The sequence below is a fragment of the Macaca fascicularis genome, chromosome 11 (assembly GCF_037993035.2).
Source record: "Macaca fascicularis isolate 582-1 chromosome 11, T2T-MFA8v1.1".
In the NCBI taxonomy this organism is placed as follows: domain Eukaryota; kingdom Metazoa; phylum Chordata; class Mammalia; order Primates; family Cercopithecidae; genus Macaca; species Macaca fascicularis.
The window spans coordinates 103,303,054-103,318,976 of record NC_088385.1 but is presented as its reverse complement, the minus strand read 5'-3'; the positions used below and the strand labels follow the sequence as shown (position 1 = coordinate 103,318,976).

Genomic DNA, 15,923 nt, shown 5'->3' with positions numbered 1-15,923 from the left:
CCATCATTGTATTCTTTACCACTACATTTACGTAAAGGGAAAACTGTCAGTTACACTTAAAAAGGTACATGATGAAGCAATAAAATTTATTAATTGTATTTAATTTCCATCCTTGACATTTCTTTTTAATATTTTATGTGATAAAATGGGAAGTGTACATAAAACACATTTGCTGCACACAGAAATAATGTGGTTGCCTCTCAAGGAAGAGTACTCGTGATTATTTGAGTGCAAATTGAACTAGCCCCGTTATTTGAAGGGACACCATTTTTACTTAATGACTGACAGACAAACTATGGTTATTCAGACTTAGGTATTTGGCAGACATTTTCCTGAAAATGAATGAAGGAAGCCTATCATTTCAAGGACAAGAACTCACAATATTTCTTGCCAATAATAAAATTCAAGTTTTCAAGCAAAAATTAGAGTTTGGAAATTGGGATCTGCTTTGAGTTTGATGGCTTTTTAGTACTCAGAGACTTTTCTGATGAGATCGATGTTGATGTTAACACGATTTTTCGATATGCTGAAAAAGTGTATAAACATTTGGAATGTATAACTCAGGGAACCAGTGTTTTCCAAATGGCCAATGCATGACATTACAGAATCATGCATGGATAAAAGACCCATTTAAAGTACAAGATAGATCAATGAATTTTAGTGCAACAAAAGTATGAGAGGTTCATCGTTATAATTTCTGTTACCACAAAGCTTTAAAGAGACCACTTACTTTGTAGTTCTGATGTAATGTCAAAGAAAACTATTCATGTTTATCAGAAAAGGCTATTAAAATGCCCCTCCTCTTTCCAGCCTCATATCTGTGTGAGATCTGATTTCCTTCCTATATGTATGTATGTTGTGATATGTATATTTCATCTACTGTGATACATGTTGTGATATGTATCAAAGTAACATCACAACACATCGAATGCAAAAACAGATGTGGAATCCAGTTGTCTTCTATTAAAATCAACTTTAGGCCAGACATAGTGGCTTAGGGGTGTAATCCCAGCACTTAAGAGGCTGAGGTGGGAGGATCACTTGAAGCCAGGAGTTTAAGACCAGCTTGGGCAACATAGCAGGACCCCATCTCTACACCAAAAACAAGATTTCAAAGAGATTTACAAGAAGGCCATTCTTCTTACTAAGTTTTGTTTTTATATAAAAAAAGTTTTCCATAAAAATGTCATTCATGCTATATATAATGGGTGGTGTTTTTAAAGAGAAAATATTTTAAAATTTGCTGTTTTACTTTCTAATGTGGCAAATATCAGTAAATATATCCACAAAAATAAAAGCTCTTTAGGTCTTTGATAATTTTCAGGAGTAGAAAATGGGTCTTGAGAGCAATGAGTTTAGAAGCAACTACTGAAAGGAGTTCCCTTAATATACCTGCCACCATTACTCTGTATTATATGCTCAATAATTTAATTGCAGCTATTTATCTATATCTTTTTAGCTAACCTGGTTTTAAGGGAATTGAAAGTAAAATTAAATGCTCTTTTTGCTTCTAGAAAGTAAACTTTTTCGTATCGAAGGAACTCTGTAGAGTAGCTTTGAATTTTTTGTATTCCACATTCTGAGAGTTTGAATACTCTTAGAGAACTTACTTTTTAAAAACCCATGCAGTTTTCCATAACTAGAATTTATAGTTCTTTTTCATAAATGATTATGGTAGTTTTTTGTTTGTTTGTTTTAAGACAGGGTCTTGCTCTGTCACCCTGGCTGGAGTGTAGTGGTGCAATCTCAGCTCACTACAACCTCCGCCTTCTGGGTTCAAGCGATTCTGGTGCCTCAGCCCCCAAATAGCTGGGATTACAGGGGTGCCACCACACCCAGATAAATTTTGTATTTTTAGTAGAGATGGGATTTCACCGTGTTGTTCAGGCTGGTCTCAAACTCCTGGCCTCAAGCAATCTGCCTGCCTTGGCCTCCCAAAATGCTGGGATTACAGGTGTGAGCCATCACACCTGGCTTTGATTATGCTAGTTTTATGTTTGGAGTATTTCGTTAAATTTGATAAATACAAGTGTTTCAAGTATTACTCTTCACTGTTATTAAATGGTGAATTTGTTCTGGAAATGCCTATACTTTTGCTCATTTAATACTTTGCCATTTGAAGGGTAAATTACTTTTTGCATTTCCTTCTTTAAAAAGGAAATGTGTGGGTCACCTGTGTTTGAATAACAATTATAAGCTATTTACATATGCTTTCATAGATTATAAAGTCTCTTCTTGGGCATAGTTTATGTTGTTATTTCCCTTATAATAATTGTTACTCTGTCTCTCTTTTTTCTTTCTCCTTCCCTCAGCCACCATTTCCTTTTCACCCTTTTTCCTTCTTCTCTGTCTTAGCTACTCTGCATTTAATGCTCTTTAGTCCCAATCCCAAAATGAATGTCAGTGAAGAGAAATACTTTCATGAGGCCAAGGCAGGTGGATCACATGAGGTCAGGAGTTCAATACCAGCCTGACCAACATGGTAAAACGCTGTCTCTACTCAAAATAGAAAAATTAGCTGGGCATTGTGGTGGGCACCTGTAATCCCAGCTCTTTGGGAGGCTGAGGCAGGAGAATTGCTTGAACCCGGGAGGCAGAGGTTGCAGTGAACCAAGATCATGCCACTGCATGACAGAGCGAGACTCATCTCAAAAAAAAAAAAAAAAAAATGCAAAAGGAATGTCAAGGACTATAAAAAAATCTACCTTTGGCTGGGTCCGGTTGCTGACACTGGTAATCCCAGCACTTTGGAAGGCCCAGCAGGCAGATTGCTTGAGCTCAGGAGCTCAAAACCAGTCTGGGCAATATAGCAAATACCTGCCTCTACAAAAAATTTAAAAATTAGCCAGGTGTGGTTGTGTGCACCTCTAGTCGCAGCCACTCGGGAGGCTGAGATAGGAGGATCACTTGTGCCTGGGAGGTTGAGGCTTCAGTGAGTCATGATCAAGCCACTTCATTCTAGCCTGGGTGATAGAGCAAGACCGTGTCTCCAAGAAGAAGAAGAAGAAGAAAACTACTTTTTTCAGGGAATACTCTTGAGTGCTTTAAATTTTGCTTCTAACCTCTACAAAGCAAGCTAGGCAAATTTTACCTACAGGGCAACAAGAAATTCTGATTATTCCGTGAGATAGTATATTCAACTCTGTCTCTGTTTCTTCCTTTTTTTGGTTGCATAGTAAATATGACTTCATGTGAAGGAGGGTCACATAACTTTGAATATTTATCCTATAAGGTGTTCTCTGTCCCTCTGAAAATTCTACCCTTTTCCCATGATCAGTGAAAATCAGAAGTCTTGGAACTAGTGATATAGATATTTTCACTAATGATAGAAAATGGCTTATATAATAATACCATATCACATTTAATTATTTTGGTTTAGGAGAGATTGTTTCATTTCATTCCAACCAATATTGAAATTCTAATTGTGAACTAGAAGCCCATGTAGACAAACACTGTAGTTCAGAATCCTCTCAGGAGTGGGAGAGTAGGATACAGAGGAAACTATAACTGGTAATTTGCCTTGATATGGTATGTTGCGGGATAAGCACATTAGCAACCCTGTCCTTTGCCTTCCTATAACCCACTTTTAATATCAAGAAGAGAGATCAGAAACCTACCTCCATCTTGTTAATTAATTACCAAAATCAGTATGAAAATAATTTGTCGGTCGGACTTACTTCACCAAGTTGAGATGCTAGAGTAAAACTTGTAATTAAATGAAATAATGTCAACATTGTTCCAGTTATACCGTTTCCCCATTATACTGAACTAAAATACTATATGAGTCCTGCCTCATTAAATTTCTGACATTGTTTATGTGACCTTATTCAGTAAAATAAAATACTGAGTTATTTTGTGACATTTTTATTTAATATTTTAATCAGATATACAAAGTTATATATAACAGCAATCTCAGCCTAAAAAATTCTTCCTTGTTTTGGCCAAATAAATTAATAATTTTCCAGATATTTTTCAAAGTTGCTTCTTCAGATCGTAATTTAGAGGCTTAGAGATAGTAACAACTCTCTCACACTAGTAACTCGAGATAAAGTTGTAAACTCTAGCCTTTATTTCTGGATTATCAATGGATTCCATATTAAATTAGCAAAGGAATGGCAAATGTTTTATATCACTTACAGCAGGCTTGTCTGACCCATAGCCCATAGGCTGCATGTGGCCCAGGATGGCTTTGAATGCAGCCCAACACAAATTCGTAAACTTTCTTAAAACATGAGATTTTTTTACGATTTTTTTTTTTTTTTAAGGTCACAGCTGTTGTTAGTGTATTTTACGTGTGGCTTAAGACAGTTCTTCTTCCCTTGTAGCCCAGGGAAGCTAAAATATTGGACACGTCTGACTTAAACAGCAATTAATAATATCCAAGGACAATGAAGTCTGTCTTACTCCAAAATCATCCATGTAACTTAAAACCTAAAAAGGGAGTACAGAACAGCATTGTAATTTTATTCCGAGGAAATTGTCTCTAAGTCGAGTTCTGCAAAGAAATTGTCAGTAAATCTCAGTGAGATTATGGATCAGTAACTTCACAGTTTTTGATAAAAAATGGTATAGCAAATGAAAGTTGGAATCAGGTTAAAAGGTGACAAAAGCTCATAGCTGTTAGAAGTAAAATTGTGTGTCTCAATGTCATTGGCTTATTTTCGATTAATTTAATTGCAGTTGAGAAATAATTTTGGCATCATGATTCATGGACAGAAGGAAAACATCTTAAGTTTAGATTCACCCAGAACACTTCACCAGGTGTATTCAAACATAAAAGCAAGCATAGTCTCTGGTTGTGGAATTCTTGTTTAGTTCACTACATAAGGATTTGCTGACTCAGGGCCACTTGCACTCAACAAATTCCTAAAGCTAATTGTGTTGAAGCCTCAAGAAGCTACGAATTAACCATCTCAGGCATCCCTTTGAATGGAGTCATGGTGAGAATAGGGTCTGAGAGATCCATTATAGCTTTTGCTTTAACCCTTTGTTTTATTTTCCCTATGAAGGACTAGCCCGAGCCAAGTCAGTTCCCACAAAGACCTACTCAAATGAAGTTGTCACACTATGGTACCGGCCACCTGATGTGCTTCTTGGTTCCTCGGAGTACTCAACACAGATTGACATGTGGTAAATATATACAGATGTCACTGACATTTATAATTTTGAAAGAATGTAACTGTTAATGCAGGGTGTATTGATAAGTATTTGACTTTTAAGGAGGTATGATTTTAAAGAGCCATAATATAAACAGTGATTAATGAGTTCTGGCATGGGAATTAGATTACCTAGGTTTAAATACCAGTTCTGCCATTTAGAACTATGTAATAACTTTATTCAAATTACTGGCCTTTGCCTCAGTTTCCTCATTTAAGGAAATGGGAATAGTAACAACTACTTTGAAGTGTTGTAGGAGATGTTAAGATTAAATGAACACTCAGAGGAGTGCTTTATGAGACACTCAAGAGTATCTGATACATAGTAATTTAAAACAAAATTATCATTTTATCATCATTTAATATTCACCAAAATCTTTCTGCTTTAACTTGAACTAAAGGTAAAAATTAAAATATTGTAGTTATCTTTTTCACACACCACTTCGATCCTGACACTCTTCTACTCAAACACCATTATTGCCACCTCCTTCATTACCTATGGAATAAGGTACAATTAATTCCTCAATCTGATACTTAAGGATTTCCATAAGATGTCTCTAAACTACCTTTTCCAACTTATTTCAGACTATTTCTCAACAGAAATGTTCCCTTTTAGCAACATGGCATACTGACTACATCTCAGGAATAACGTGGACTTTCCTACCTTTGCTCTTGGTGTTCATACCAGTCCACCCATCTGGAATGCCCACTCTGGTGCCCTAACTTGGGCCCATTCCTAGTAACGTTCAGAACACAGCTTTTCGTAAATCCTTTTCTGAATATACTCTAGCCTCTGGTGGCAGTTCCTTCCTCTGAACTGTGGTTGCATTTATTTTCTGTTCTTCATGTGGTAATAAGTCATATACCTATTTCTGTTGCTATCTTGAACAATTATATAAAATGTCTCATATAACTTTTTAAAATTAATTTTTAATATTGTAAAATAGTTATAAAATTTATCATTTTAACCAATTTAAGTGTATAGTTGAGACATTAAGTACATTTATATTGTTGTGCAACTATCACCACTATTTCTCTACCTCCAGAATCCTTCCATCTTGCAAAACCAAAACTCTGTACCCATTTAACAATTTCTTCCTATCCTCCTCCCCCACCTCTGGTTTCTGGTAACCACTGTTCTATAATACTTTCTGTCTCCATGAATTTGACTGTTCTGAGTACCACTTACGAGTAGAATCATGCAGTATGTGTCCTTTTGTGACTGGCTTATTTCATCTGGCATAATGTCTTTAAGGTTCATTCACATGGTACCGTATGCTAGAATTTCCTTCCTTTTTAAGGCTAAAAATACTCCATTAAATATATATTCCACATTCTGTTACCCATTTATCCATTGATGGACATTTGGGTTGCTTCCACCTTTTGACTATTGTAAATAATGCTGTTGTGTACGTGGGTATACAAATACCTTTTCAAGACCTTGCTTTCAATTCCCTCTCTCTCTCTTTTTCTTTTTAAGAGACGTTGTCTCACCATGTTGTCCAGGCTGGTCTTAGACTCCTGGGCTCAAGCAGTCCTCCTGAATTGGCTGGATTTCCGTTCTTTTAGATATATATCTAGAAGTAGAATTGCTGGATCATATAGTAATTCTGTTTTTAATTTTTTGATGAACCACCATATTATTTTCCATAGCAACTATATCATTTTACTTTCTTACAATATGTAAAATTAACTTTTATATATAGCTGCTGGATTACAAGCCCTTTAATGGAAGGATTATGTCTTAAACTATGTATGTACATACAGTTCCTAGATGACTATTCTAGGAACCACCATTCTATTCTCTGAACCACCATCCATTTCTTTTCCTTCTCTTACACACACCACCTTGTACCAACATGTTCTACCTCTGCTTCCTGCATCAAAATGTCTTGAATCATTTGTTTCTCTCCATTTTCCTGCCTAGCTTAGGTCAGTGTCATCTCCTAGGTTACCATAATATCTCTTCAGTTGTTTTTCCCCCCGCCTGTCTTTGTTGTTCAATCCATGGTCTACACTATTGCTAATACAAGGATTCAGTGAGATAACTGATGCACTTAAAAAACATTTCTAACACATAATAAATCTTCAGTCACTGTTGTTAGTGTTATTCTTCAAGGATTGTGCAAAGGAGAGTTGGACATTTTAAATGGGAAAAATAGATACAGCAATATAGAAATTGAGACAAATAGGGTAAATGTGAACAAATTAGTTAGATCTAAAATATCTCTTCAGGAGGTTTTCCAACAGGCTAGTGCAGAATTCTGCAGAGAGGCAATCTTAAGGAAAAGATTCTTGGGCTTCATAATATGTAAATGAATTGCTAAATTATTTTCATGATCTATTTTAAAGGGGTGTTGGTTGCATTTTCTTTGAAATGGCTTCTGGAAGACCTTTATTTCCAGGATCAACTGTGGAAGATGAACTACACTTAATTTTCCGACTGCTAGGTAACAGAAGAAATCTTTTCCCAGTGATTTTGCACCCACAATTGACTAGCTTGATAAGACTGTATCTCTAAAATACATATATTAAAATTTGATACTGAGACTAACATAAATAGCTGTTACTTAGAAGAATTAGAATGAACGCTATGAAGATAGATCCTTCTAGGTAACTTCATCTGCTAAGTTTTATCTTTGCAATAAAGATTCAGTGGAAAAACAATATAATTAGTATGGAAAATTGGATATCAGCATATTATTAAGGAATATTGCTAACTTTGGTGGTATCAACTGAATAGAAAAAGGGCCAGGCATCTGTTTTACAGTATCATTGCGAAGTCCAAGCAAAAAGTCCATGTACATTTATTTCTGTTATATCAATTGCAGCTGAAGTAGTTAAGTCATCTGGTAAATGTAAATTGTTCTCTAAGACACTTTGTTATATATGCGCATATATAGTTTTTATATATAAATTTTATATATATTTATAAATATATTTAATTTTTTTTTTTTTAATTCAGGAACTCCATCTCAGGAAACTTGGCCAGGTATTTCTTCAAATGAGGAGTTCAAGAACTACAACTTTCCAAAATATAAACCACAGCCTCTAATTAACCATGCACCCAGGTATTTTTTTTTTCTTATGTGAAAGGGGAAACTCACATGATTCTTTTCAATCTTTTGAAGGATTAGCCACAGTAAGGATTCAGGAAAAAATACATAATACACATAATCCTTACATATTTTAGGATCTTATATAATTTGGAACTGTATATGTATTAGAATTCTAGAGTTTATGTAGATAGTTCCTTTTCCCAGAAAGAAGATATTGATTAATGCCTTATTCTGTACCACAAAGATTATGATGAAATTCCTGTTTTGCTTTCTACAGAATTATTCTGTATTTACTTAACAAAAACCTAAGAAAGGTTATGTAAGTGAAATCTTGACTCTATAACACAAGGTAACCTATCAGTATTTTGACGAGTGTTAATGATGTAATTCATATTTGAAGAATATAAACTCTGTCCGATTCCTTAGCAAAATGTAACATCTAAATGTTAGCCATTCATTTAAGTTTCTTCTTAGACCTACCCCAAGATCAATCCAAGGCTCCCAATAAAATTTGAGTCAGAACATTTTTACTTGTAGAATGTATTACATTTTTAGGAGATAACATAGAATAACCCCTTTGACTGCATTTTCCATCTCCCCAGGCCCCCAACCCCCCCAAAATTTGAAAGTCACCAAGATACCAAATAAAGACATCATTTGTTTTAACCCAAAGCCATTCACATTGCTCACAACATAACATACTTGTTTTGCTTCCTTTTATTTTCAAGCTAGGGAAGGAAGAGCAAAATGGTTATGACACCAAAAATATTTTTAAAGTATTTATGTGAGTTGGTACTCTTATTGTTACTATAGCAACTAATACCATTCTAACTGGATTTTCTTAGGAAGAAGAATAATATGTGCTGGGCTTTTTTTTGCACATCTCTCCCAAGTAGCACAAATTCTATTTTTGTCCTTTAATTATTGCTTGCTTTTGGTAATGTTCCATGTAGAAGGTTGAAGCTTTTCTTTGAAGCAGAGTCTCCATGACTGTAGTACCTAGTTTGTCTGTGCCCAGGGAACTCTGGATATGTGCTAGAATGGCAAACTACGTAGAATGTCTAAACTGCAGCATCCACAGGACCCACTTGAGAGCACTTGGAAGAAAATGTTTCTTTACTCATTATTGTACTTTTACCAGTGAAAGGCAGTGTAAGATAGAACCTGTTATTTCTGATCAAGATAATCCCAGGCCGGGCTCAGTGGCTCACACCTGTAATCCTAGCACTTTGAGGGGGGCCGAGGCAGGCTGATCACCTGAGGTTGGGAGTTTGAGACCAGCCTGACCAACATGGAGGAACCCTGTCTCTACTAAAAATACAAAAAATTAGCCCAGTGTGGTGGTGCATGCCTGTAATCCCAGCTACTCGGGAGACTGAGGCAGGAGAATCGCTTGAACCCAGGAGGCAGAGGTTGCAGTGAGCCAAGATTGCACCTTTGCATTCCAGCCTAGGCAACAAGAGCGAAACTCCATCTCAAAAAAAAAAAAAAAAAAAAAAGATAATCCTTTAACCCTACTACCCCTAGTTATACTAATTTCATCTTTATTATGTCATTAGTTTTATATCCCTTACTGATGAAGGTTTATGAAGTTATTGTAGCATATTTAAATTGAACTCAATACCTTCTAGTACCTCATGCTAAGCAGACAACTCTAAAAATTTGTTCCTGAATAGCTCATTTCTGTGTTTGTCTTGAACAACAGTGATACATTTTAAGGTCACTTGTCTCTGTGTTTTCACCTATGTAATAGGAAAGTGATGCTCTTATATACTTGCCTTTAGTGAAAGACTGTGAAAAGTGATACAATATTTAAGCTTTCTTAATACTATAAGTTACATTGTTTTGAGACAGCATGGTGATTTTTAAAATTCTTTAATTTGTTCTTGGATATTGAAAATTCAAATTGAAGCCAAGTTATTTATGACTTAAACAAATAGCAAGGCCAGTCTTTTAAGACTAAAACAGATTTGAGCCTATTTGAAGGCAACAAGAGTGACTATTTTAGGGCATTTAAATTTAGCAGATTAAAACACTTAGAAAATAGTTTTATCTTAAAAGTTTTATCAGCTAAGAGAGAATAAATTTTTACTTGTTCTTTGTTGTTTCTAGGTTAGACTCTGAAGGAATTGAGTTGATAACAAAATTTCTTCAGGTAAGTCAGATCTTACAGTAATTGTTAAATAGGTAGTTAAGCCTCAGCTTCCTCATCTGTGGAATGGGATCAGTAGTACTTCCTCAGTATTGTTAATGACAAATAAAATTATCTATGCTTAAGGCACATGTTTAAGTAAAAAATAAAAATAATATGGTTTCTCCTAATGTGCCTGGGTCTCTTGTCACTTACAACAGTCCGAGGTAGTTGGTTATTGGCATTGATCAGCCGTGTCAAGGCCACATTCTCTGCAATTGATGCTCTCTTATGTTCTCTTTTCCTTATACCTACAGCCTTTGTAGGATGCTCTGCCTCCAAATACCATTCATATTTCCCTCCAAAGCAGGAATAAGAGGGGACGATAAGTCCCTTTATTACCAGCCACATTAGTCCTCTTGGAACTTGGAAGCAAAAGCTTTACAGAAACCCCTACAAGGTTTCCTTCCAAGTCTCATTGGCCAGAACATTAATTGTAGGAAAGACTGGGAATTGGGGAGCAGGATTGTCATAATTAGCCTAAATTTAGAAGAGTTATGATTCATGATTCATCTATCAGAGCTGATGGACACCTTGAAGAAACCTAGGTTGTATCATCAAAGAAAAAAGGGAAATGAGTATTGGATAGGTAATTAAGAATGGATGCCATAAAAATACTAGGTATGTGTCCACCAGTCCTTTGGTATTCATGAAGAGAAGTAACTACACAGGTCAAATATTTTTATTTTTCTTTGCTTCAGAAAGTACAAGGAATGTAAATTCTTATTTAAGATCCAGCCTTATGTTAGAAATGTGGAACTGAGATGATATTATGCAATCTCAGCGGTGACTCAAATTAGAGTATAACTGGAGTATTCCAAATTGTTGATTGAAAAATAGTCATCATATTAAATAATCAAAATTTTTAAAAATAGCTCTAAATGCTAATTTGCCCATCTCCTACTTTTTATAGTAATTAGAGAAAAAGCTAATGAAGCAGTTCTTTGCTTTTTCACAGTATGAATCTAAGAAAAGGGTTTCAGCAGAAGAAGCCATGAAACATGTGTACTTTCGAAGTCTGGGACCAAGAATACATGCTTTACCAGAAAGTAAGAGAAATCCTAAAGTGTTTTCCCCGCTTTATTTTTATTTGTCCGGGGTTAGGGACTGGGGTGATTGGGGAGATGGCTATTGATTTTTAAGCCTAAGATTTTAGTATTTTCTGTAGTTAGATTAGAATTTCTTGAAGGGAGGTATGTGTCTTATTTCCCTATGATTTAGTTGTTACTTGTAACATTGAGCGCATTGTCAGGAAACCAATGTAGGAAACCAAAAGTACTTAGGCAAAGATCATTAATCTTATTGGACTTTAGTTGGAACATGTCATCTGATGACAGGCATTGTCCCTAGGCCCAATCTAGCTTCAATTTAGAGTTGTTAAAAGTGAATTTCAAACAAAAACTAATGAAGCGTAACCGAAACATTAATTGTTTTCTTGTGAAAATACAGTTTTTCTTGAGATACAAAAATGATTTTCCTTTATTGTGGTCACTCTGATTTTACTGTCCACATGACGGCGGTGAGCGTATTGTCAGAGTCACTGAAATAGCAGATTTCCCGTGCCTGAGTAACATTGATTTTACTCGTAACATTCTATTTTTAGATTACCACAGTATTTTACTTTAAAATAGAGTAAGGTGAGTGGAGAATTGGAAGAATGTTTCGGAACTAAGCTGCCAAAAGCTTTCGTTAATTTCCCATTCTCATTTATTAGACAATATTGATTCATCAAAGCTTGTGTAGCAGTCAGTGACAAAGCTAACTGGAATAAAAAATCCTTAATACTTTTCACTTCAACTTTACTGGATGTATTTAAATGAAAGAATACCTCTTTGACAGAGATTGGAAATGAAAGAGATAAATTACAAGTGTTCTTTTAAAGATATTTGTATTTCACCCGGCGCAGTGGCTCATCCCTGTAATCCCAGCACTTTGGGAGGCCGAGGCGGGCAGATCATGAGGTCAGGAGTTCGAGAGCAGGCTGACCAACATGGTGAAACCCTGTCTCTACTAAAAATACAAAAATTAGCCGGGCCTGGTGGCACGTGCCTGTAATCCCAGCTACTCAGGAGACTGAGGCAAGAGAACTGCTTGAACCTGGGAGGCGGAGGTTGCAGTGAGCCGAGATCATGCCACTGCACTCTAGCCTAGGCGACAGAGTGAGACTCCATCTCAAAAAGAAAAAGATATTTGTATTTCATTATTAATACCAAGTTTCACTTTGAGGTAGGCAATTATGGTTGCACAAACCTTTTCCTTGTTTTTCACTAAAATTCCGAAGATAGCTTGAAGGCCTGATACCTTCATGTCATTGTAAGGAGACAGAGAGAAAGGACAGAGAGAATTAACACCTAGTATAATAATATATTTTGACTGGATCTCCCAACCCCAGAAAGTCCTGGAACAAACAGTGTATATTCTCAGAGAAACACTGCTCACAGCATGCTCTAACACAGAGTTGGGAGAAGAAAGGTTCTAAAGGTGGATTACTTCATTCATTTAGTTTTCTCCTCAGCACATTGGGATAAAAAGGAAAAATTTCAGCAGGGCTGTCACCTTGTAAAATGGTTTCATATTGAATCAGTATATGCTTTATAAACATTTGTTGATAGTTGGGTTGTGTTTGTTTTAATGTTAGACCTTCACCTAATAATTTTTGTCTATGCATTTTAGGTGTATCAATATTCAGTTTGAAAGAGATTCAGTTGCAAAAGGACCCGGGTTTTCGAAATTCTTCTTATCCAGAGACAGGTGTGTTTGTCATAAACCATTTCACGTGTCGATCATGAATTTTTGCGTGGAACCAAGCTTTTGGTTTATAAATTGATCAGTAAAATTATTGATGTAAAAACCAATGTACAGTGCATTCCACAACTGTTTATGTTTAGCATTGCACGTACTCACTTTTCTGTATGATGTGGGCAGCTCAGTAAATCTTCAGAGAAAAATCTGACTCAGTCAAGTCAGGGATCCTGAAAGCTGCAGATGGCACAAAGACCTTTTACAAGTGACCTGGCTTGATCACTGCACACGCCATCCCTGGTACCTGAGGCAGAAGACACATCTTGTGCTTCCCTAGTCATCAGGTTCATCACTTCGAAGCATAGAAGCTGTAGACTGACCCCATCAACAGAAGGGTCATTTAAGACAGTGCTGATCACTCTTACCATGGAATATTAGCTTTTGCTGGTGGGAACATTAGCTTCCTAGTCACCAAATAACTGTGTGTGGGATAAAACTGAACCTTGAACTGCCTCATAAAATGACTTTATATTTTAGGACATGGGAAGAACAGAAGACAGAGCATGCTCTTTTAAGTCTGATAACATGGTTTCAAGCCCAGCCCCCAGCCTTTCTTACCAATCAAGGACTCAGATCTGAAGGCAATTATTTCTTTTGGTGGACTTGGAATCTCCGTTTGTCTACACTGTCCTCTTCACAGTGGAGTCTTTTTATTTCAGACCTACAGATTGTTTTTATATTTGTTGTCACAGTGTGACAATTTTTTGTACAGTCGGTTTTAAGGTCTTCTCTGCCATTAGAGCCAGTAGGTTACAGCTATTGATGTAACTGTAGCTGCAATTTTTGTGCAGGACTGAGAAACACAGTGCATTATTTATTGCGGAATCATTGCTGCTAAATAACTACTGTCTGTTTATTTAACACAACAATTGAATGCCTGAAGAAGTTGCAGTGGCTTTATTATATGTGAATGCATCTGTTTCTCCTCACGAATTGTTTTACTGCTGCATTTTTTGTTTGTTTTTAAAATTAAACTGCAGTGTTTCCTGGAATGTAAATTTAGCTTTGCTTAATAGTAAAATAAGTGAGCCATCTTGAACACTTTAATTTTATACTATATAATTTCTTAATGAACATTGGCAAATAGAGTAGCTAAGAGATTGACAAGCACATTATGTTTAGATAAGCATGTGATGCAGAAGTTGATTCAAGCAAGTGAATCTCTGACACTTTGAGGATCTCACATTAGACACCAACAAATTAAAGCTCCAAAATTATTTATTTTTTACCTGTTCCTCACATTAGAAATGTCTACTGCATATTACTGGATATTCATATACTAATATGCTTACCTATTTTACATTGTGTTTTAAATTTAGTTAAAACTTAACTGTAGAAGTCCATTCAAACACGAAGTCTTGCTTTGTTTGTTTTAAATACATTTATTTTATTAGAAAGGATGATACTTCATTGGGGAACAGTTTCTTTCATTTGGGGGCTATGTGTTTCAATAACATTCACTTGGAATCAGCTGAAAGCTGTAATATGTCTTTGAAATGAGCCATGATAAATTACAAACAAGAGAAATGAGAACTTACAGGATTGCTTGAAATTATTGTCGGTATTATCTGTTTACCAGAGATACTAAATATTAGTTTTAATTATGCATCTCTTCGAACATCATAAACACACTTTGGTGTTGGTAACAGTATTTTAAGCATTTGTGTTCACTTTTAAGGACTATTTGTTTAGTGCATCTTACTATAAATCTTAATTGGTATATTTTGAAATGGTCGTGTAAATTTTTGCCTTATATATCATGAAAATAGTCATAACTTAATTTCTTTTCCTGAATTCACTGTAAAACATTCAGGGGTCCTACCATTTCTGTTCAGGAAATCTTGTAGTTTATTGTTGTTATTTAACAGTATTAAGTGGATTTTTGTATATTTCATTTTAACTTTATTTGTGAATAGTGATTGTGGCATGTTTGGGGTGTTATTTTAATATTTCATGATACTGAAATTTTAATTTTTAAAAAAATTTTCTGGAAGAAACAGATTCATGTGTAATGGTGAATATTGGACCACTACTGCTTTTCACATTTGTAAATTGGTTTTATGTTAAACCTTGTAGCCTAACAAACTGCTGTTCTTTCTAACTGACGGACATGTATTAATATTGTACTTTGAAGGTTATAAATATGTGGAAATTCCTTCATTTTGTTTTGAAATTTATAATAACAAAATCTCCATGTTGTTAGAATGTGGTTTTATTGAGTCGCAGTTCTTTCTTGGGGATGAAGGCTGTGCCAAGTGGGGTCCTTTCCTTTTGTGGGTCATTCTCAAGATAGTGAAGTCTCACTGTGCTAGAGGTGTTATTGCTTTCTGTTTGTGCCAATCATTTGCTTAGTAATTTCTACTGGGTTTTTTTTTTTTAATAGCACTCTCAATTATAAAGTTTCAAATTTGTCATTTCATAGAATGTATATTTGATTTGTTGCAAATTTGACGTATAGTTTTTCATAGGCTTATTTCTTGCGTATAAAAGGTGAAAATATATATCCATTTGTTGCATAAAATGTTTCTTCCTAGGAATTCCTAGGGGTATTTCTTCATTTTATTAAGGAATTTGGCAAGCAAACAAGTGTTTGTTTTTTTGTTTTATTTTTGATACTCGAGCACCATTCAGATCCTGAAAACATTGCAGTGAAGGGAATTGAAACTTCGAAACTGGAAACTTTGAATACCTATGATTCCTCTTAAACTGATAAGG

The 15,923-nt window shown here is 35.4% G+C and overlaps 1 protein-coding gene across 4 annotated transcripts in view; it reads left to right on the top strand.

Annotated features, from left to right (window-relative positions):
• Positions 1 to 15,410, top strand: part of CDK17 (cyclin dependent kinase 17) — a 115,664-nt gene extending 100,254 nt beyond the window's left edge. For all 4 annotated transcript variants that reach the window (XM_074007573.1, XM_005571919.5, XM_074007572.1 and 1 more), the window contains 7 exons: positions 5,010 to 5,130; positions 7,509 to 7,606; positions 8,122 to 8,227; positions 10,328 to 10,370; positions 11,365 to 11,455; positions 13,080 to 13,157; positions 13,686 to 15,410. In XM_074007573.1, the coding sequence (XP_073863674.1) occupies positions 5,010 to 5,130; positions 7,509 to 7,606; positions 8,122 to 8,227; positions 10,328 to 10,370; positions 11,365 to 11,455; positions 13,080 to 13,157; positions 13,686 to 13,723 (575 nt within the window). In that variant the 3' untranslated portion in view covers positions 13,724 to 15,410. The remainder of the gene's footprint in view (positions 1 to 5,009; positions 5,131 to 7,508; positions 7,607 to 8,121; positions 8,228 to 10,327; positions 10,371 to 11,364; positions 11,456 to 13,079; positions 13,158 to 13,685) is intronic.
• The last annotated feature ends 513 nt before the right edge of the window (positions 15,411 to 15,923 follow it).